Source organism: Culex pipiens, chromosome 3 (genome assembly GCF_016801865.2).
Source record: "Culex pipiens pallens isolate TS chromosome 3, TS_CPP_V2, whole genome shotgun sequence".
NCBI classification, from domain to species: Eukaryota; Metazoa; Arthropoda; class Insecta; order Diptera; family Culicidae; genus Culex; species Culex pipiens.
Window position 1 is genome coordinate 85,651,527 of NC_068939.1, and position 22,320 is coordinate 85,673,846.

Here is a 22,320-nt window from a genome sequence, read left to right on the forward strand (position 1 = left end):
CAACAAATTTTTATAAAACGTTCAAATTTGACTTAGAAGAAATCTGTGATAATTGTTTTTTTTTCAAAAAATTCAAAATGTCGAAAAAAAATCGATTAAAAATGCATGCCTTAGCTTTAATAATAATTTTGAGCATAATCGATAAATACGTGTTTTACGCTAATTTTTTTTGTCGAATCTTATTTTTATTGAAAATAGTTATTACAATAATAGAATAATAAAAATTAAATAACGCCGTTACATATATTGTTCACATTACATGCCATCATTTTCAAAATATACAAAATATGATAATGAAAACAAAAGTATATTCAACTGTTTTTTTCTAATTCCTCAAAAAAAAATATCAACAATGCTGTGAAAAAAATGTCATTTTGTAATTCCTCTTATTTTTAATTCACGAAAATGTTCTCAAAATAACACCCACTGAGGCTCGATCTCGAAAAAAAGGTAATAATTGTAGATATTAAAGTTTTGCTGTGCTTTGCTTTTCGTGCTACACCCTTAATTATTTTTTCCTGAATTCTTCTCAACTTTGCCGAAAACAAATCGATACAAAACATTTTCCACAAGATACTTTGGAGCATTCTTTTATTACGGATCGTAAAAAAATGACTTTTGGACAAGTTTAAAAAAATGTATGGATGGTAACAAGGCCTTTTACCCCCTCCCCTCCCCCCGACTGCGTTACGTAATTAAAGAACGCTCCCCTTATATTTGCAATTCTGTACACTCAAAGTAAAAAGTATCCTTTTTTCAAGTTCACCCGTCGTCACCCTTTAAAAGGGTATCGAAAATGTACTGAATTTGACATACCCTTTTAAAAGGGTGACGCCGGGTGAACTTTAAAAAAGGACAGAAAGTATCCTTTTTGAGGATTGAAAGTACCCTTTTGAGGGATACTTCTGACTTTGAGTGTAGCAACACGAGAAAAAGCGGATAAGCAATTTGACAGCTGGAACTATTTTGCTTATTCTCAAGCTTCAGGAAAATAAATTTAGAATTACAGCAGTACAGTCCATAATCGATTATACGAAACCTCGATGTTTCGAAGCTTTGAAAAATATTTGCAGCGGCTTAACGTTGAACTGAACTGCCAGTAAAATGATTGTCAGAACAATTGAAATTCAGTAAAAGAAGTACAATTATGTTGCTGAAATTCAGTAATTTTTTTGTGCCAAAAATCAAATCAAATTGTTCGCTCTACAGCACTCGAAAACTAGGTGTCCGAAGTTTTGAAACGGTGAGACAATCCAAACCTTTTTTGACACCTAGGCCCCCGCCACCCTGGGATTCGAACTGACGACCTTTGCATTATGAGTCCAACTACCGACCAGCGACTCCACCGAAACTGGACCAGGGAGACGACTCATACACCTGGACTGAGCTAACGACCCAACCTCTAAGTAAGACCGGGGCCAACATTTACTTCCCCGTCCGACGGAAGGCGTGATCAGACAAATATCGTCTTGAAAAATGGGTGAGAGGCAACCACGCTTACCCCTACACCACGAGCCCCGGCAAAAAAAATAAAAAAAAACAAATATTTTTTCATTCTTGATGAGGCGAACTCAAAAATGCGTTATTTAAAATAAGCGTGTCGAACTTTGTAACGCAAAATCCACCACATAGGCATGTCCAAATTTTGACATGTTATTGTTGTGCACGCATGCGGCTTATTTTGACATTTCGCTCGGCTGTATCAAAACAAATTTTACATAACTCGTTGTTTCTGTAGCAAAATCAAGAAATTTTCTAAAATCCTCGGGAGTTTTCAACGCAAAAAGTGTCCGCAAAATGGCAACGATAAAGTATATCGGAAGGACCACCGACTTCAAGGGCAAAACGCTGTGGGAGATCGTCGGAAACTTGAAGAACTTTGGCGTTGGCCGGGTTGTGGTTCGCAGCATGTTCGAACGGTATCCGGAACCGAGCTTTATGCGCATCGTCAAGGTTGACGCTCTGCCCAACGAGGTAAGTGGGATTGTCACATGGAGAATCAACTAGGAATTAAGCAAAACGACGATTTAATTTCAGGAAACACGCAAAGTGAAGGTCACGGTGGAGAAGACATTCCGCGGCCGAAAGTATCCGAAGCTGGTCGAGATCGACAGCGTTTCGTACAAGGCGGACTATCGGTTGCTGCACAAACACGAGGAGGAAGCGTACTGCCAGGGTCAGGCCCGCACCGAGAAGATAATTCCCAGCGAGATTGATTTGCCGCCGCTGTTGCGCGAGTTTGTCCAGCGCGAGACGGGCAAGGTCGATCCGAAGATTGTGGTCAAGATGAAGCCCGGACACAACAGCATTTATAGGTTGGCGCGCGAGGGCGAGAAGCCGAACGTGGACATTAGCATGGGGCTGGGAAAGCCGGCCAGCCCGAGTTTGTACGCGAATTGTGAGCTGTAGAGAGCGGGGGGATTAGATTGTTAATAAACATTTGATTAGCTTTATATAACAAGATTTTATTATATGTACCAACGAGTTCATTTATTTCTCAAAAATAGAAGTATTATTCAACTTTAAGTCTTTAAAGAGTTACTGCCAAATAGTTCCCGCAAAATATTTCAGTCATCCCTCCAGGTGACCTCGACCTCGTCCGTGCGGAACCGTTGCGTAATGGTGGCGTCCTTCCAGGCCATCCGCGTTCCGCTGCGGAACTGTTCCCAGCCGGCGTGCGCAATCATGACGCCGTTGTCGATGCAGAACCGTTCGTCGGTGGCGAACAGTTTGGCGCCGCGTTCCTCGCACATGATGCCCATCATCTGCTGAAGCCGCTCGTTGCACCCGACACCGCCGACGATCAGGACCTCCTGCGAGCCGGTGTGGGCCATGGCCCGTTCGGTGGTTTCGACCAGCATAGCGAACAGGGTTTCCTGTAGCGAGAAGCACAGGTCTTCGTCGGAGAACTGCTCCGGGATGGCGTCGGTTGTCTTTTGCTTCTTTTTTTGGTTAGCCTTCGGGCGCGCCTTTTGCTCCAGGAAGGACAGAATCCCCGAAAAGCTCACGTCCATCCCTTTGACGGAGTAGGGCAGAGGGAGGTACTTGGTGCCCTTCTTGGCCATCTGTTCGATGTTGTAGCCCGGGCTCGGGTCGTTCGAGAGGCGGATGATCCGCGCAAACCTATCCAGGCAGTTACCGATGGCGATGTCGATGGTCTCGCCGAAGATTCGGTACCGTTTGCAGGCATAGCTGATGACCTGGGTGTTCCCCCCGCTCACGTACAGAACCGTCGGGTTCTCCGCCTTCGTAATCAACCGACCCATCTCAATATGGCCAATGCAGTGGTTCACGCCCAAAATCGGCTTGTTCCAAATCAGTGCCACCGTGCGGGCTACGATGGCCACGGCCAACAATGGCGGCGCCATGCCCGGTCCCTTGGTGTAGCAAACCACGTCAATGTCCTTCGGAGTTATTCCGGCGACGGCCAGCGAACGTTTCAGAATGTCGTGAATCTTGGACCGGTGGTGCTGGGCGGTCTCCTTCGGAAGGAACCCTACAATCAAACACCTCACAATTAAAACGAACCTCCCCCAAATGCGATCCACTTACCCTCGCCCGGGGGCGTGATGTAGGTTTCACGCTCGTTAGCCAGCACCTCGCCATCGCGGACGATTCCGACGCCGATTTTGTTGGCACTTCCCTCGAAGCCGATCGCGATCACCATTTTGTCACTTGTACTGCTGCTGACTAATGCAATAAATTTGAGAATATCCGCCCGGGCGCAATTAATTTTCGGCTAACGCAGCAGAATTGAATTGAATTTGTGTCTTGTTTTGGTCTTGTTTTGGAATTCCGGCTTTGACGTTTCGTCCACCCACAGACAATGAGAGCAGAAGAAGATGGATGTGAAACGAATGCGAGAGCGCTGCCTGGTGGTGGGTTGAGGAACGTAGAATTTGAACTTGTATAAATTTTGGTGACACCTGCACTGCCGTTCTACGCATAATTGTCCCATGTTCAAAAAAGTGCAACTGAGAAAAACGCGATTGAAATTTTTCGACCGATTTCTGTGTTTCTACGCATAATTGTCCCGTGGGTTCCTATTCGCCCTATGTGTCCCTAATCACCCCAGTTAGCAGTTTATCACCTTTTTTTGTGATTCTCTTGCTTTACAAATGGTAAACAAGACATAATGTTTAGTAAAACTAATGATTCCGTGTAAGAAAATACTTGGTGGGACAATTATGCGTAGAAGTTTAACGATGGGACAAACAGACGGGACACTCGAGTGCCAAACCATCGTCCTTCTAAAACGGTTATTTCAAATGCAATTTTGTTTCGGCATCCACTCACCCGGCGCTGATGTCGCTGCTGTCGTGACAGCTCGCCCGTCTTTTCTTAGTGTGTGTGATGTGTGTTTTTAAGTTGAGCTTGAGCACGTGTGAGGCAGCAAATGAAAACAAAACAATTATGATGGAATTCAAGAATTCTAACGATGATCCACAATCCAGGCTTTGCTGGACAAGATTGGGGCAGTCTTGGTCAGGGTCATATGAGCGGCTGACTAACGAAGACATACCTTTTGCCCCACTATTAACCCGGGAGGACTTCTCAACAGCCCGCCGATGTTGAGGCTGCTGCTGAGGCGCCCGATACTGCGGAGGAAGCCGGATCCTATGGTGGAGTCATCTCCTTCGGAGCAACCTGATGCTTATCCTTCGTGGACTGCTGCTCAGATTTCTGCTGCTGGTCGTCCTTTTGGCGATGTTGCGTCGATCGTGGGCGCCACTCAATCTTCTTCTACAGTTGAGTTTCTTTGATTCTGTTTCGATGTATGATTTTGTGGTAGCGTTTTTTGGAATCTTTGCGACTTTTTGCTTTTGTTGTTTGGCGCAACTTAACTGCTCCGTGGACACGTTCCCCGCGGATGTTTCCAAACGCCCATCATGGGGACCAATTCTGGTAGATTTGAATTGGATTTTTTTCTATTTCAGCGGTCACTACTGGTGTTTTCGTGACCAGGGGTATTGAGATTTCGGTGGAGGAGGAATCTTCGACAGAACTTGGAAGCAACGGGAGGACCAGTTTTTTATTCTCTGTCGTTGCGGTTGTGTTGCGTCGGTGCTGATGCTGCCGCATGATTTGGCACATGAAGTTCTTCCATTGGAAACGGAACCAACCGTGGAACCGACCCACCGTCATCTTCGGCCATCGGTGTTGATTTTTATGTTTTTCATCGGGTACTGACGATCAGCAACAACAAAATTATTTCGATCAGCTGATTATGTTTACAATCGTTATGGCTTGATTGTCTCACGCATACATTGACATGACACATGACAGTGAAGGGTATTGGTATGTTTGGGCTGCGCTTCGGCATCAGCTCACCAGGCAGCGCTGGCGTCGCCGTGATTTGGTGGTTTGATGAAGGACGATGGATTTCAATAATAATTTGTATGGAGAGTCACGTCTGTTTGTCTGTGGTTTAACGATGGGACAAACAGACTTGGTGTTGTTTTTAATGAGTTTCCGAACAAAGTACCAGATTTTATGTGTTTTTCTTAAAGTACACATCAAACTAAACTTAAAAATGTCATAAAGTCAAAATCGACCAAAACTGACATGGGACAATTATGCGTAGAACGGCAGTGCACAAGTCGAAGAACTCCGGATACAAAAAAGCTGGTGACCTTTGGATTGCGAGTCCAACCGCCGACATGCGACTCCACTGAAGCAGATGTGGTGTGTTGTTTGTACCTACATTAGGATGTAACAACAAAGGCTTTTTGGTGGGCATTCAGGGGCTTGTTCCAGTGTGTGTACTGAGCTCAAATCTCAAATGTGAGCTTGATTTGACGTAACAGGAGCTGGCGCTTTGTATTTAGGAGATCAGGAAGCTGAAGAACAACAGAGCTGCCGGCAAGTCCCGGTGATCTCTTCAAATATGGAGGAGAGAAACTAGCGCTAGTTTCCCCAGATCCTCTGCCGTCAGCTGTCACCCCATGCAAGGATGTTCGTGAGGCCCTACCAAGCGGGTTTCTCTGGAGCACGCGCTACCACGGACCAAATATTTTGTCTCCGACAAATCCTCGAGAAATGTCGACCGCGAGCAGCTATGGCAGATTATGCACGATAATGAATATGAATACGACGAAGACGAAGTACAGGATGGGGTTCGGAGGACGTCGGCCCCCCATGTATCATCCCTCTTGCTGTGGATGATGATGAGTTGGAGGTAGAGCGTCGAATTTCCCGGGGTTACAAGTTTCCCGGGAAACGGGAATTTTTCAGCCAATTTCCCGGGAAACCCCGGGAATTCCCAGGAATTCCCGGGAAATTTTAATTTTATTGAAAATTGTTATGATCTTGGTTTAAATTAATATTATGCAACAAAATTGTATAGGACATCAACGTTAATGGTTTAAATAAGTTTAAAGATCAATTAACAGCTTGACTGCATGTAAAAAATCATTCAACTACAAGAAAATGTATTTTGGTATTTTTTGATGAGAAATTTTAAACTTGCCTCTGTGACCAGTTTATTGAAATGAGAAAAAAACATGCAGAAATTATGTTTTTCATGACAAATACTGGTTTCAGCTCTTGAACAAATGGTAAAGCTTTTCAGTGTTGGTTTTACTCTAAACAATCCAATGTTTTCAAATATTTGAAGCAAACTTTGAATATATTTTTGCTTTTTTTTTTAGAACAAACAATAGAAGGTAATTTTTCAATGATTTTTTTTTGTATTATTATGCAAGTTACGGAAATTGCTTTCCGCATAATTGATCGACGCCACCAACATCGTCAGCACAACCGACAACAGTAACCCAAACTGCGAACAAAGCTAAACTTCGTTTACCTCGCCGCGATTAAAGCAAGTAGCTCGATTAATGCTCTGTAAGCAAAACCTCAGTACCTCGTGTGTGAGGCTCTGGGGGACTTTTCGATCACAATAAAATCAGAACGTTTTGAACAGTCAAACTCAACACTTTGGAGTAATCAAGAGAAACCCACCCTTTCATAATGGACGTTTTATAACTTGCAACATGATTTAAATTATACGATAATATAACATCATTCCACAAAAAGTCTTCTATTTTTTCACATTCAACCCTCTAACACCTGTAGTTGCTCCATAATTATTTTACTTAAAATTGTAATTTCTTTAGTACCGTCAGTCAGTGGACTCTACCTTAAATGGCAATCGTTTGAAAATTGACCCAATCTCACCCCTTAGAGGGGGTGACATTGGGTCAAATGAAACTAAAATGATGCTCAAATACAAAGATATGGTAAAAACAAGTCATCCAACAGTGTTTCTTGTTCGAGGGAATCGTATTGACATGCTAAAATGTTTGAAGTAGAGATTTTCAAACATTTGGGTACTTTTTGTTCAATTCCAACAAAATTTTTCGAGAGGTCATTTTTGTCCAAAAAAGTACCTCAACTTTAGACAGCTGCCAAAATGACAGGATTTGTTCTAGGAACGAGATTTTTTCAGCAAAGTCATCTTAAGGTGTCCCTTGCACAACCCTTTTAACAGAATTTAGTTTCATTGAGAAGTACCTGAGAAATGGTAAAATCCGTAAAAAAAATACTTTGACCCAATCTCACCCCCCAGACCCAATGTCACCCCCACTGACGGTACTAGGTATTCAACCAATTGAATTAATTCTTTTTGCACAAATTCGATTTTCATCTCATTTGATCATGGTAAACAAAAACGTAAAAAATCTCAATTTTAATTTGGAGGTAAGGAGTTAATATTGTTTTGAAGAAATAACATCAATCTGTTAAAAGCTTACCTAATTGTAAAAATTTAATACTCATTAAGCAAGATCAATTCCCAGTTGCTTCAAAAATTAATATTATCAGAAATAATTCTTATATCATAATTTCTGATAATCTGATTAATTATACAGCAATTCCCCACGAAAACAGCATGGAAAAAAACAAAAGTGCAAGGATCGGGCTCAAAATTTTTCTGGGGGTTCCCTGGCCGAAATAATTAGACCTGTATTTTTTTGTTTGGCCATTAGGGTGACCTACGCCGTCTTAGGGTGGTCTGAAAAATTGCCATTTTCGTCGATTTTCGCAAAAACCACTTTTTTTCAAAAAAACATAACTCCTCGCCATTTCAACCGATTTCAATTGTCTTATACGCAAATGAAAGGTGATAAGTTGGCCTTTCAAAGAAAAATAGTAAGAAGTTTCAAAAATCTAGCCTAACATATGAAAAGGTGCGTCTTTCAATTACGAAAATTTTGGTACCCAGACATGTATAGGTCATCGCTGAAATTTTTAAGTTATCGCAGTTTTAGTGGAAAAAGTTGATTTTTTGCCGATTTTGTCATTTTCGTGTTTTTGCGCGCGGCGCGTCGAAAAACACGGATTTTATATTTTTTAAATCATATCTCGGAATCCTGTGAATGAACTCCTCCCATTTTTTAATATGTTATGTAAAAATGTTCGGGGATTCCGATAAAAATATTTCCAGACATAGGCTCTTTGGTCCAGACACCGTCAAAACGGCATTTTAAAGTTTCATTCGACCTTTTCATATGTTAGGCTAGATTTTTGAAACTTCTTATTATTTTTCTTTGAAAGGCCAACTTATCACCTTTCATTTGCGTATAAGACAATTGAAATCGGTTGAAATGGCGAGGAGTTATGTTTTTTTTGAAAAAAGTGGTTTTTGCGAAAATCGACGAAAATGGCAATTTTTCAGACCACCCTAAGACGGCGTAGGTCACCCTAATGGCCAAAAAAAAAATACGGGTCTAATTATTTCGGCCAGGGAACCCCCAGAAAAATTTTGAGCCCGATCCTAGCACTTTTGTTTTTTTCCTTGCTGTTTTCGTGGGGTATTGCTGTATATATAAACCAAACAATACATTTAATTGAACAAAATCATGTTGAGTTTGTTCATTTATTATTTTTTCAGAGCAATTTCAAAAAATAGTTCCAAAAATTTTAAAAAAATGTATACTTCCGCTTGAATTTTGGGAATTCCCGGGAAATTTACAAATTTCCCGGGAAACGGGAAATATTTTTTTTGGGAAATCCCGGGAATTTTTTTCCCGGGACGGGAAATTGGACGCTCTTAGTTGAGGGAGGTGAGCGAGTTCGTGTACTTGGGATCGCTGGTAACCGCCGACAACGACACCAGCAAAGAGATCTGGACTCGTATTTTTGCTGGGCACCGTGCGTACTTCGGATTACAGAAGACCCTCACATCGGATCGAGTGCAACGCCGCACGAAGCTGACGATGTACAAAACACTGATTAGACCGGTAGTCCTCTATGGCCACGAGACCTGGACGATGCGGCAGGAGGACGAACGTGCCCTTGGAGTTTTCGAACGGAAGGTGCTACGAACGATCTACGGTGGAGTGTCTGACGGAGTCGACGACGCATGAACCACGAAATGCACGCGTTTTTTGAGGACCGACCATCGCCACCCAGGCGAAGATCGGGTGGCTTAGGTTGGCCGGCCATGTCGCCCGAATGGACGAGAGCCAGCCTGTCAGACTGCTTTTTGACCACGCTGAACCTGCTGGCGGAATAGGCAGAAGATCAGGGAAACCGCGCGCACGGTGGGGAGACCAAGTGAATGGTGACATCCGGAAGATCTGTAACCTGGGAAATTGGAGAGTAGCAGCGCAAGATCGAGAAAAATGGAAGCGTCTTCTTGCTACAGCACGCGTACCTGGTGCACTATGCTGATTGGTATGGTATGTTTAGGCTCAAATTCGAGGGGAAGCATAAAGTTTGGGGTCAATCCAACAAACAATGTCAGTTTGATCGAAACTTAATCGGAATTCGGAAAAGGACTCAAGAAGTTTTCGGAATGCTGCTTTTTTAAACTGTGCAATGAAAGTCACAATTATTTTATACAATGTTTCTTTATTTTCATCATTAGTTTTCAAAAAAAAAGTTCACTTTCATTATTTTTTCCTTTCTTCTCCACTAAATATAATAAGAATATATAATAGTTTAATAATAATGTTCATAATAATTGTTTTTTTTTCTTGCTTTATTTATTCTGCGTTTTTCTCCCTCGCGTCTCGTCATCCAACCGTTCATCATCACTTATAATATTGTTTTCCGTTTGCTTCACTGCTTTTTTGCTCATTCTTTTTTTTTGCATTTTGCCTGAATCCGTGTTTTTACTTATTTCCGAAGCACGTGGTTGCTGATGCATACAATAAATACCATCCTTTTTGCACCGTTGTGCCTAACTTTATTCTTCCGTCTCTAAACGACACGGTGCAATCAAATCATGACGAATAATTATGTTCAGTAGGTTTTGCATGTTTTTGTTTCTCTTGGAAGAGTTGCTCTAATCTCTATGTTCTTTTTGTGTTTTTTTTCTTGATGTTATTTTTATGCAATTCGGAAATTTTGCGCTAAAGCTGCGGCTTTTTTTTTGTTTTTAACTTTTCTTTTTACATTAGTTCATTAGCTCAGAAGAAGTAACGAAATCGTTTGCGACAAAGTGGTCGCCGCGTTTAGTTAGTTCGTCATAGTGTCTTTTTTTTATCCTCATTTAGTTCGCGTCGCGCTTCTCGCTATGATATGAGATCATTCTGAATTTTTTTTCTTTTTTCTTTTAATCTTTTTGCTTCAAATTATTGTATATGGGCAAAAAGAGGACGTTTCGATTATTCATTTCAGCGTCTTTTATTATTCATGATTGCTTTGAATTTCTACAAAATATACTCCTCTCTCTCCTCTTTTGGCATCGCATGTATGCTCCTTTCTTGTGGGGATTTCTTCTTCCGCTGGTTGCTTTAAACGTGGTAAATAGTGAAAGAACTACTTTACTTTCTTCGAAGCATATGAGATTACTCGGTATTATGTGGTGTGTGTTTCTGTGGTTGCGTGTATGTATTTTTTTAGGGGGTAAAATTGAATAGCAAATATCAAACGAATCTCAAACGAGAGTTTGATGAGATGTTTTCTACTACGATACGTTCTCTCAGGATTGGAACGAAATAAACAGTTTCTTTTGGTATATTTTGCTCGCGCAGCTTTTTTTCTCCTGGGCGAAGTGTAATAATCTTCCAAATCTACTACAAGCCTATCTCATGTTTAATACGTATATTAATTTTCTCAATATCTAACGTCTTTTTCAAGTTTCACATTGTTGTCAATTTTGTTCTGGTTGTTTCCGAAAAATATATAACTATCTTACTTCGCTGCTTTTGCAGCGTTTTTTTTCTCTTTATTCTTTTAACAATATTTTACACTCAAATATGGCATCTTTCGATTTGTTCTTACATTTTCACGTTTTTCGATTTTTGCTGGATCTCGCCTTTTGGGAAAAAGAGAATCACTTTTCTGTTCTACTCACTATTACAGTATATGTGGGTGTGTGAATGCTACGTTTCTCTCTCTATTTATGATAAATCAGTACAATCACTAGGGTTTACTTTTGCTCTGTACACAGTTTGATTGATATCGGTTAACAGGTGAATCAAGCTTATTGTTTGAAACGTAACTTTCGGAGTTTGATCGGTAAACAGTTTTTTTTCAACTCTCAGTTCTTCGATTTTTCTTTCACTTTCAAATTTGGTGGGACCAATTGGTAAAAATGGATCCACGCTGAAACTAAACAAAAAATGGAACAAAAAATAAAACAAATCGGAAATTTTGCATCAAAAACTGCTTTTATTCATTTATTGTAAAATAATTTTCCACGTATTCCGTGTGTGTTTGTGTGTTGAGTATTCATTACCTAACGCATGCTTTCTTTTTACGGGGGCATTTCTATAATGTTTAATCAATATGGCAAATTTGTCCTCTCCTACTTCGCACTATGCTTACACAATGTCTTTCTCGCACCGCACTTTTTCTCTCATTGTAGGGCTCATTATTTGTTCATATTTTACGTTTTGTTTTGCTTAATAACATTTCTACGTGTTTTGTTTTGTTTTTACATCTACTAATAATGGTTTGTTGTTGCCATATGTTTTTTTTTGTTTTTTTAATTGGGAGCAGAACACGAAATAAACGCGTTTCGTGAGAAAAGAAAGCAAAAAGGGGGAAAATTAAAAGCACAAACATCAACAGAAATGTTTGGATTTGCTCTTGGTATGGCCAAAACTTAAGCGCGATCCTAACTTAATCGGTACGAGACTACTTCGAGTGCACGAAGCAAAAAAATGATACTCTTACAAACTAACGTATAATTTTAATGACGAATAATCGCTGTACTTATATGCTTAAGTGTGTGTGTGTTTGTTTGTGATTTTCTTTGAATAGATTCACTTCGTTACCGTGTGTGAGTGTTGCAATAAATAGTTAAATAAGAGTTGGTTTTAAATAATTGATGATTTGATTCCTTTGCAGAATTAAACAAAAAAACGAAAAAGAAAAACTAGCATGTTTCATCCTAACTTACGATGAGATAGGGGAGGAGGGGGGCATTTGTTTGTTTTGTTTTTGCTCAGTTCTTTTATTTGATAAAACTGATTCGAGTTACGGCTTCACGGGGTGTGTTGTGTTGTCTTTTATTTGTTTCAGTTCACGACGATTTTACTTTTAAAAGGGGTGGTAAAACGATAAATATTTTTAAAAAGAATTGTGTACAAATACTACAAAAATACGACAAAAACAAGAAAAAAGTAAACTACATTAATTAAAATATTAATACTTTCCATCTTTGAAATATTTCCGTTCGCTGCAAAAGCATTTGCGTTTGCTTGCTTGTTGCGATTCTTACTTGCGTACTTTTTTTTCATTAAACCTAACAAACTAGATAAAAAATGGGGGAGGGGAGGCACCGTCAATGACGTGACGGCGGGAAAGTATGAAATGATTTAACCTAGGAAATGTGTGTGTTTGTGTATAAAATTATGGGAAAAATCTTAAATATTACTAGTTGGTTGGCCTAAGAACGAGTAAAGATTGGAAAAAGGGGTTTCGTATGTACAGAAAAATCAAAATTCTATAACAGCTTCGAATTGATTAGTTTAAAAAGTGTGTGATCTTTCACTTAGAAGCAAAGTTGGCGCGGTAAATTGGAGCTAGAGCGCACGTGTTGTGTGTTCTCCCAAGGGGGGCAGGAAGAACTTGGTTTTCCGTTTCCCGTGGGGAAAAAATGTTGAGAGTTTTTTTCTTTCTTTCTTTTAGAACGAGAGCAGTTTCGTTTGTTTGTTTTGCGTCATTTTGGTAGTAAGTTTTGTTGATGGTTTTGTCTTTTTGTTTTACTAAGCAGCAAAGAATCAAGAAGATTAATGCAGGAGTGTGTCGCGAACAGCAAGTATTTTTGAAGTTTTGGAAAGAAAATTTGTTGGTTTCTCGCATTTTTTTTAACACAATTTCGAGAAGGTTCAAGATTGTGTGTGTGAGGATCAAACAGTCAGATTTTTTTTGCTTGTTTGTGTGAGTGTTAACAATTTGTTTGTTTTGTACTTTTGGCTTCGATATAGACTTTTTGTTTTTTTTTTTTGTTTACGTTAAATTTGCTATTTTCGTTTTCTCTAAAATATTTGATTTCTGTTCAAAAGTTTGATATACTCCCTTTTTCTGTTTACAGAGTAGCGTGTGAGTGTGTTAGTGAGGGTGTGCTTGTTTGTGTATGTTTTGATCTTTGAGAAACTAACGAGAAATTGAGATTTTTGTTTTGAGGTTTCACAGTATAAAACTAAAACAAGTGAGAAGAGATTTGAGCACTGACTGGGCAAAACTCAACCCAAATGCTTATCACAAAGTAAAATGTATAGTACAACAAACTAACCTTTTTTAAAAAAACATAAATCTTAAGCTTAAAAAAAGAACAAACCAATTTGTGTTTTGTCTTTTGTCTTTCCTTTCGTTCAAAAATACTGGAGCGTACGTGTATTGTTCTCCCTCTCGAAGGTCCGAACCTTTCATCAACCAAGATCCGCAGCACAGCTTCCGCTCAATAGTAGTAGTAGTAGTAGTACTGGTTGGGATCGTGCCGATCGTGGTGGTGATGGTGGTGGTGCGACTGGCTCTGCAGTCCCGCCGGGGGAAGCCATTGGTGTGACAGCGACGCCTGCTGGTGGTGGTACGATCTGGAACTAGACTGTTGCTGCGGCAGCTGCTGCTGTGACACCAATGGAACCGACGCCGCCGCCGGCATCGACAGGGCCGATGCCGAGTAGGGGTTGGTGGTATTGGGGGTGGTGGTTTTTTCCGTAATCTGCTCGTCCAGTGTTGGTCGACCTGGCGGCAGATTCTTCTCTCACCACTAGACACCCGAGTACTCCACGTCCATCATGTCGTGTTCCTGCAAGGGGAGGGAGAGGGAGGGGAGTTAATAAGTGACCTTTTTGGCGGGAGACTTCAACGAGCGTTAAGTTACGAAACTTGAAATTTAACTGACTGTTGGGCTATTTTAGTCGTACTTTGAATTAAAAAGTGTAAAACTTTGCTTATAATTAATTGATTAATTATTAAAAAGGTATTACACTACAACAAACTTTGCTTCAAAAACAACTTTGGCAAGCTGTCGAACATAATAACTATTTGTTGCTGTGTATTTTTTTTTTGGGAATGTTAACTTAAAAACCATTAAATTTAACTGAAATTTTGGACTAATTTCGTCTCATTTCCGTTAAAACAGTAAATTAATAAAAAATTAGAATCGCCATGTTTGTTTATATTTCATTGTTTTATTTTCATAAAAAAATAAGAGGAAATTTTAGTTAAAAATGTAAAAATTACATTGATATTTTGTTATTTTTTCGTCCTACTTTTCCCACAAAAGTGTTTTTATGAGATAGGTGAGCAATTCTCTGATATTTCGGGGCCAAAAATTCAATATTAAGTCCTTTTGAAATGTTAGTTTTGATTTTAAACAAATATTGTTTTCGAAAAGATCGGAAAATTTCACGAATGTTTCATATTTTAATATTGAAAATCGTACCATTAGTTGCTGAGATATCGACGTTAGAAAATGGTGGGTTGTTTGGGTGAGACTTAGAAAACATCAATTTTCCTGTTTTTAAATCTTTGCATAGCAATATCTCAGCAACTAAAAGTCGTATCGACAAAGTTCAAATAAGCAAAATATAGAAAATTTTCTCAGCTTTTCAAAAAATATGTTTTTTAATGGTGGGCAAATAGGGGCACTAAATTAAAAAAAAAAAATAATTGCGACTATTTTCAAAAAAGTTACCTAAAAATAGCTAAAACATGAAAACGGTGCACTTTATCAAAATTTCACTAAAGTACTTTTTGATTGCAAATTCGTTTTTTTTTGCGACCAATATTTCGATTTTATAAAAAAAATAGTATTGATTCAAAAATTCTTAACCCGGTCAAAGAATTTTTCCCCGTTCTGGAATTTTCTGAAAAGTTGGCATTTGATGTCCTCTAAAACATATCAGAAAATAAAAATGTGTTTTTTAATGTTTTTTTTTGCAAATCAAGTTATAGTGACAAAAACTAAAATTAAAAATCAGCAAAAAAATTTACCGTGTATCATTTTTTCAGTGTAGTCCTTATCCATACCTACAACTTTGGCGAAGACACCAAATCTATAAAAAACATTCCTCAAAAAGATGCAGATTTTTGAATTTTCATATATCATTTCTGTATGGACAGCAGCAAAATTTGTATGGAAAATTGTTTGGACCAACTAATGATGCAAAAAGGCTTCTTTGGGCATACCGAAGGCACAAGTTTCAGCCGGATAAAAAAAAAATAAGAAAAAGACCGATTTCGTAGAGAATTGCTCAGGTATTAATGGGTTTTCATTAGAGTTTTTCAAAAAGTGTTCAAAATTGTATTTTTTGATTCAAATAAATTGCAGGTTTTGAGTTTTCAATCGAAGTTGGCTTCTTTTTGGGTCAAAATGACCTTGGTAAAAAATCACCCAAATCGTTGCAGATTTGAAATTGAATTGCCCAAGTAAAAATTTTGAGCATTTTTCCGGGGAGACTTCAACGCAGGTTGATAAGCGAACCCTAAAATTTAACCTACATTTCAGGAGTTTTTTTTTTAAAGGTTCAATAAACCAAAGTTTTTGCCTTTTGGATGTTTTTGAAACCGTCTTGAGCCAGTAGTATTAAAAAAACACACAAAAAGCAAAAACTGAAAATTTAGTTTATTGGAGCTTTAAAAAAAAAAAAAAAAAAAAGAAACTCAAGATTTGGTCTATTGTTGTCCAAATTCTGTTATGAAAAGACTTTCTTTCATTTTAATGAGAGTTAAGTCACTAAATCGAATAACTAAATTTGACATAAATTTGGTCTTTTTTCGTCCAAATTTAAACGGAAACATTGAATCTTTGATGACTTATATAAAGATTGTTGATATTCGTTCAATTCGGTTCCAAGAAGTTAATGATTATTCAACGAAAGCTACTCACATCCCCAATGTGCCGCATGTGGTGCAGCTCGTCCAGCGGTTCCGCCTTGATGTCGTCCAGCAGCATGTCCTTGTCGTCGATCGGGTCGTTCACCGCCAGGCCCAGCTTCTTGAGGCGCATCTTTTCCGCCCACTCGGCGATACCGTGCTTCGGCCGGTTCAGGTTCCGGTGCTGGTAGAAGATGAGCGTCATCCGGGTGGGGTTGAGGCGGTTCGGCTTCTTGACGGCCGTCGTCGAGTGCATCTCCAGCTTGGCGCACTCGATGACGACGCTGCCGTGGGGTAGCGCGATCGCCACTCCGCCCATCTGGGGGTCCTCGAAGCAGTCGGTGTTCTCGTTGGATTCGGTCACCTCGCCGAGGGTTTCCTTCGGGGGTGGGGGAGGGGCCGGCGGTTGGACGGCCTGCTGCATGACCGGGGTGAGATCTTGCTGCTTGGAACCGAGGTGGGACGCGTGCAGCTGGGAGGCGGTAGTTGGGGCGATGTGGGATTGGTGGTGAGGGTGGGGTGGGTAGAGGTTCCAGTTGGAGGGTGGTGGTGGAGCTGGGATGACCGCGGTTGGCGGTGGTGGAGGCGCGGGACCGGTTCCCGCTAGTTGGGTCTGCGTGGCAGGGTACATGTTGTGATATGTTGGGTGGTAGCTCTGCGGGGGATAGCCGTAGTTGTAGTTCTGGTACGGATCGTACGGGGTGTACGGTGGATGGTAACCGTAGCTCATGGCGGTGTTCGGGTGGTAGCCGTAGCCGGGATTGTAATCTGGAGGTTTGGGCTTGACGAAGCCTTGCTCTGGCTGTTGGAGCGTGTGGTACGTGTTTTGGCTTTGCTGCTGACTCAACTTGGTTGCACTGTAGTCATCCATGTGGATCGGCGTTGGCGTCTTTGTTGGGTCCGGGATGCTTGGGCTGAACGCAGAGTTGCTGCTGTTGCTGCCTGGACGAGTCGTAGTGTCTGGGATCTCCTCGTTTCTTCCCAACATCTTGCTAGGATCAGTCCTGTTGCCGTAGTAATCCGTTGGCCAGTTGTTGTAGTACTGCCGATTGTCGATGTACTGACCGGTGTTGTAGTCATAGCTGTACGGCGAGTCAAGCACCGTGCTGGAGATCTGATTCGACTGAAGTTGCGCATCCGTAAAGTTGTCAATCATGGACGCCATGTCAACCAGCGTGCTCGTACCTCCGTTATTGTTCGGAGAGTTGATATTGTTAGGTGCCGTGAACGCACTAGTCGAACCGTTGTTTGGTACGGCTGCCGGTACCTGCCCATTGCCAGCTTTGTTAGGAACATTCGGCACAACGCTACCACCGCCGCCGCCGCTACCACTTCCAGCCGATCCGCTAGACTTTGTGCTGTTATTACCGGGGGTCTGCGCCCGCGGTGAGCCCGATCCGGTCGAACTCTGACTGTTCTGGTTGCTGTTGCTGCCGTTCGAGTTGCTACCATTGCTGTTGGTCGTCGTGTTGGTCGCACCACTGTTTGACGATCCCTTCTTGCTCTTCGACTTGCTTTCCTTCTTGGTCGGCGGCGGTGGAGGTGGCGGCGTTTCCGGCACGGAATCCTCATTGTTCGAGCTGTTTCCGTCTTTGTTCTTCTCGTCCTTGCCATTGCCACGCTTCTTGCCGTGCCGCCGACACGGTTGCAACGGAGTGGACCGCACGCGAACTTCGGTAGTGAATCTGTGAAAGGGACGAAGCGAAATTTTGCGTTAGTATTGACGATTCCGTCACCCGCGGTGGACTCTTGGGGGTTAGTTAAAAAACGGAAACCAATGCTTTACACTCACTTCTCCAGCACTTGCACGGCTCCGGTTTCGGCCTTCTTCTTCTGGCCCTCCTCGCTGTCGAACTCGTCCGTCGTGTCCATCGTGTACAGCGGCAGTATGTGCAGCTGCTCGTCGTCGGGCTTGACGCCCGGCGGTAGTGGCTTCAGCAGCGTAACCTGCACCGTACACCCGTCCTGCATGTTGTGCAAATCACGGTGGGTGTGGGCGCAAAAGTCCAAACAGCAAGTGACACCTGGAGGGAGGAACAAGCGGAGTTGTAGCTAGCGGTCATACCCACGCAAAGACGCAAATTACCTGAAAAAGGCTTGCCGGGCTTGAGGCCCAGCCGACAGTCGGGCGCCTCCCGCTCGTACTGCACCTGGTTCTGGAAGGCTTGCGGCGCGACCGTCACGTACAGCGGACTCAGCATCGTGGCGAGCACGTTCATGCGCTCCTCGATCTCCGCCTCCTCGTTCTTGACGGACAGGCGGAACTTGCGCACCGTCTTGGAGCGCGCGTACTTGCACCCGTTGTAGTACATGGACCAGCTGCAGCCGAAGCTGTACGACACGCCGCACGTTTCCGGGTCCAGACCTGTTGGTTTCGATGAACGGGGTTAGTTTGGGGGGTTGCTTGTCGAGACGAGATGATTGAAACTTACCCTGGCAAGCGCAGGTTCGGTTCTCGTTCGTCGCGCAGCGACGCACCGTCGGCAGACCGTACTTGTTCAGCTTGACCGCCAGCATCCGGTAGACGCTGTCGGCTTCCTGCGTCGGGATGCCGTCCCACACGACGATACATATCACAATGAAGGATGCCTTGCACCTGTGTTCGTAAAAGAGATTGAAGGTGGGGGTTAGTAAAGGGCTGCTCACTTGGCCGGCGTTGCAAAGGGGGTGTGGAGAAAGAAGTTCCGATCCGACCATATAGACTCACCGATGCCCTTGTCTTCGCTTGACCACGAACAGTAGCTTCTCCTCCTGGTCGACGCGCCGGATGACCCACTTGGCGATGGGGCAGCCCTGGCTGCTCTTGCCCTCCTTGCCGGTGTACACGACCTTCTCTATCCGCAGCTGCTTGCCGGTCAGGCCGACGCGAGCTTCCGTCTCGCGGCGCAGCTCCTCGAGCGTGCTGGCGGAACCTGGAAAAGCAATGCGTTAGCATCGTTATTTGAAGGATTCAAGAATTCAACAAACTCACCTAGATGCGTGTAGTAGCTTCCCGGCTCGGACGGTGCCTTGTTGTCGGTGGAGTTGAAGCAATCGCAGTCCGGAGCTTCCGGCTTGTGTGCCTTCTCGAGCTTTTCGTCCTCGGCCTGCTTGGCCGCGGCGGCTTCCTGCTCTTTCTTGGATGCTTTGGGTTCCTTCTTCTTGGATTTGCCACCGGAGGTGGTACCGCCCTCGGTTTTGATCTCAACTTCGCCGCCGGCAGCCTCTTTGTTTGCTTTGTCCTTCTTGTCGGACTTTTTGGACTTGCCGGTGGTGGGAGTTGGCGTGGTTTGGGCCGCGGGTAGTGGTAGCTCCGGTTCCGGGGTGATTTCCGGTGCGAGAGGGGCGGACTTGCTTGGCGGAGGTTCGTTTAGTAGGGGATCGATCGGGGTGGCCGAACCGGCGTTGAGATACGAGTTATCCTCCGCTTCCAGCTTGATGGGGACGTCCGGTTGGGGTAGGTTGCTGTTCTTGGGGATTGGGTAGGTGTGGGCTGGGATTTGCTGCTCGAAGTTGGTTTGATGAGCGACTGGGGTGGTTATGGCCGGAAGGGGGATGCTCGTTTCCGGCGTCGAGGAAAGCGTGCTGGAAGTGCTGTTGAAGTTCTGGTTGTGGTAGTTGGGATAGTTTTGGTATCCCGGGTAGCTACCGTAGGGGGAGTAGTAGCTGTTGTACTCGGACTTGGTGGCACCGGGTAGACTAGAACTGCCGTGCTGCGGCGGTTGGCTTTGCGGCGGCTGGCTGCTATCGTTGTAGTCGCCGTAGCGAATGAAGTTTTGGTAATTCTTCTCGTACCCGTCGAACTTTGGTGCCGGCTGGCCATCGTCCAGCAGGCCGGGCTCCTTCTTTACGCTCATCAGGTTGTAACTGGAGGCTGTGCTACCGGAGGCAGCGCCACCACCTGCCGGATGGTGGAACGCCCCTGCCGACGATTGCTGATGCGGTAGGTGCGGATTGAAGCCGCTGTTTAGGTTGTCATGTCGGAATCGGTTCAGTGGACTCTTGTCGTCCAGTTTGGTGTCCAGGTGGCTCGGGTAGCCACCGAGGTTACCACCACCACTACTACTACTACTGCTGTTGCTGCTATGATGATTGGTAGCTGGATATGTTTGATTAAGATTCGGATACGGCGACGACGACGAAGATGACGACGAGTGATGTTCGTTCATAAAACTACTACTTGAATAGCTATTAAGATTATTGGAAGATTTGTTAGAGTCTATTTGTTGATTCATGTCGAGATGATGATTGTTTTTCGATTTGCTATGCTTATCGCTACCCTTATGGCTACTGCTCTTGGATTTCGAGGAGGAGGACGATGATGAAGACGACGATTTGGAGGAGTTTAGCTTATGCTTAATGTCATGTCCGCCGCCGCCGCCACCGCTATCGTGATGGTGTCCGCCGCCACCTCCTGGATCAGTATTATTCTTGTCGATTAGTTGCTGCTTCTGCTCAAAACCCTGATGCTTACTACCGTGGTGCAACTCACCGCCCATCATTGCTCCGTGATGGTGGTGATGCTGCTCGTGCTCTGCTCTGTTTGCTCCTCCGCTATTGCTCTCTATTCCAATTCCCGGAGATTTGCTACTCTGCTTCCAGTTGGGATCGACAATGTTGCTGATGCTGTTGATCAGCCCGCCGCCACCATCTCCGATAGTTCCATCGTTGTTGGATGCACTATTACTGCCGCCTACACTGCCCGCTCCCATCATGGCTGAGTTCGGTGCCGGCGACTGGACGCCAGCCGTAGGCGTTAGACTGTCTCGGAGATGGTGGCTATACGATAAAAAATGACCGGTCTGCTGTTGCTGCGAAGCCGGTCCCTGGCCACCGAGGTGACCCATGTGCTGCTGCTGCTGCTGCTGTTGTCCGATGTCCTTGGGGTCGCCCTTGTTCATGATCATCGTTTTTATCCGCGAGTTCAAATTCACCCGGTCCGACTGGTTGAACAGATCGGCCGACTGTTGCTGCTGCTGCTGTTGTTGCTGGTTCCAGCCCCAGTCCTGACCCTGCTGCTGTTGGCCACTTCCGTTCATGTGGTTCGGCGACGCGTGATTGTCTGGTGTTTGCATCGGCGACGGGGTGTGCATGCCGGTATGCGTTTGCTGGGCGTACACGTTGCTGTTGGCGCCACCGTTGTTGTTGTTGTTGTGGTTGGGTGACTGCTGCAACGCGGTGTTGTTGTTGTTGCCGTTGTACGGGTTGGGCGATTGCTGCGCGTACAGCTGCTGGTTCGAGTTGGGACGTGGGGGTTGCTGTTGTTGTTGGGTTTGCCGGTTCGGCGACTGCGGAACTTGCGCCGGAGGATGCATCGGGGCTGTGGTGGCGCCGGTGCTGGTGGATGTTCCGTTGGCGTTCGTTACGTTGGTCGCGTTAGCCGAGCTGGCTTGGGTCGTGGTTTGGCCGCCATATTCTTGTTGGCCTGAATATCCATTACAATTGAGTGAGCGCGGCGGTACGCTGTTCACCCGTGGATATCCAGGCATGTCGTTTCCCGACGTCTGCTTGGCGAGCTGCAGATTGAACTGGTCGGCCGCGTGCGGATTGTGGGACACGACGGTCGCCGGGCCGGTCGAGACCTGGCCGGCGTACGTTACGGTCGGTGCGAACGAGACGCTCTGCAGCGACACCTGGTTGATGGGGGTGATCTGGTTGGTTTGAAACTCGTACCGCTGTACGGTGGGTGGGGCCGCGTACGTCCGACCGTAGTTCGGGTCGAACCCGATGCCGGCGGTTTGCACGTAGCCGTTCGGTTGGTACGCAGCGTAACCCTAGAATGGTTCAGAGATGACTCGGGTCAGAGAGACGTTGGAAAGTTGAGACTGTTTGTGTTTGAGGGATTAGAGGGTAGCTTTTGTTTCGTCCAAAATCATAATCGAAAAAGCGGAAACAAAAATTTTGACGTTCGTTTCGTTCGTGTAGGGGTTGGTTGGTTGGTTGGTTAGTAGAAAGTGTTGGTGATCGGAACCACCCGCTCCGCGTAGTCGAACTGGTCTGGCGGGTGGTGGTGATGATGGTGATACAGTTGCGGTTGCGGGTGGTGTTGCGCGATTTGGTGGT

The 22,320-nt window shown here is 43.9% G+C and overlaps 3 protein-coding genes across 4 annotated transcripts in view; 1 reads left to right on the forward strand and 2 right to left on the reverse strand.

Annotated features, from left to right (window-relative positions):
• Positions 1–1,685: 1,685 nt before the first annotated feature.
• Positions 1,686–2,466, forward strand: LOC120418674 (uncharacterized). Its single transcript, XM_039581123.2, has 2 exons — positions 1,686–1,974; positions 2,038–2,466. Exons 1-2 carry the CDS (start codon positions 1,798–1,800, stop codon positions 2,407–2,409), a joined length of 549 nt encoding a protein of 182 aa, XP_039437057.1. The 5' UTR covers positions 1,686–1,797; the 3' UTR covers positions 2,410–2,466.
• LOC120418673 (probable tRNA N6-adenosine threonylcarbamoyltransferase) lies at positions 2,450–3,782 on the reverse strand. Its single transcript, XM_039581122.2, has 2 exons — positions 3,553–3,782; positions 2,450–3,496 (listed from the first exon to the last, which is right to left on the reverse strand). The coding sequence occupies exons 1-2, from the start codon at positions 3,665–3,667 to the stop codon at positions 2,568–2,570; spliced, it is 1,044 nt and encodes a 347-aa protein (XP_039437056.1). The 5' UTR covers positions 3,668–3,782; the 3' UTR covers positions 2,450–2,567.
• Positions 3,783–11,971: 8,189 nt separating this feature from the next.
• The window catches only part of LOC120418658 (methylcytosine dioxygenase TET), a 224,238-nt gene continuing 213,889 nt past the window's right edge, over positions 11,972–22,320 (reverse strand). For both annotated transcript variants that reach the window (XM_039581105.2, XM_039581104.2), the window contains 7 exons: positions 19,250–22,031; positions 18,986–19,190; positions 18,711–18,874; positions 18,365–18,643; positions 18,071–18,302; positions 16,292–17,963; positions 11,972–14,206 (listed from right to left, as the gene is read on the reverse strand). In XM_039581105.2, coding sequence (XP_039437039.1) covers positions 14,168–14,206; positions 16,292–17,963; positions 18,071–18,302; positions 18,365–18,643; positions 18,711–18,874; positions 18,986–19,190; positions 19,250–22,031 — 5,373 coding nt within the window. In that variant the 3' untranslated portion in view covers positions 11,972–14,167. The remainder of the gene's footprint in view (positions 14,207–16,291; positions 17,964–18,070; positions 18,303–18,364; positions 18,644–18,710; positions 18,875–18,985; positions 19,191–19,249; positions 22,032–22,320) is intronic.

Coding starts and splice junctions, on each gene's coding strand:
- LOC120418673 (XM_039581122.2), bottom strand. CDS start 3,667: ATGGTGATCGCGATCGGCTTCGAGGGAAGTGCCAACAAAATCGGCGTC. Junction 3,497..3,552: donor CATCACGCCCCCGGGCGAGG/GTAAGTGGATCG, acceptor GTTTGATTGTAG/GGTTCCTTCCGAAGGAGACC.
- LOC120418674 (XM_039581123.2), top strand. CDS start 1,798: ATGGCAACGATAAAGTATATCGGAAGGACCACCGACTTCAAGGGCAAA. Junction 1,975..2,037: donor TTGACGCTCTGCCCAACGAG/GTAAGTGGGATT, acceptor ATTTAATTTCAG/GAAACACGCAAAGTGAAGGT.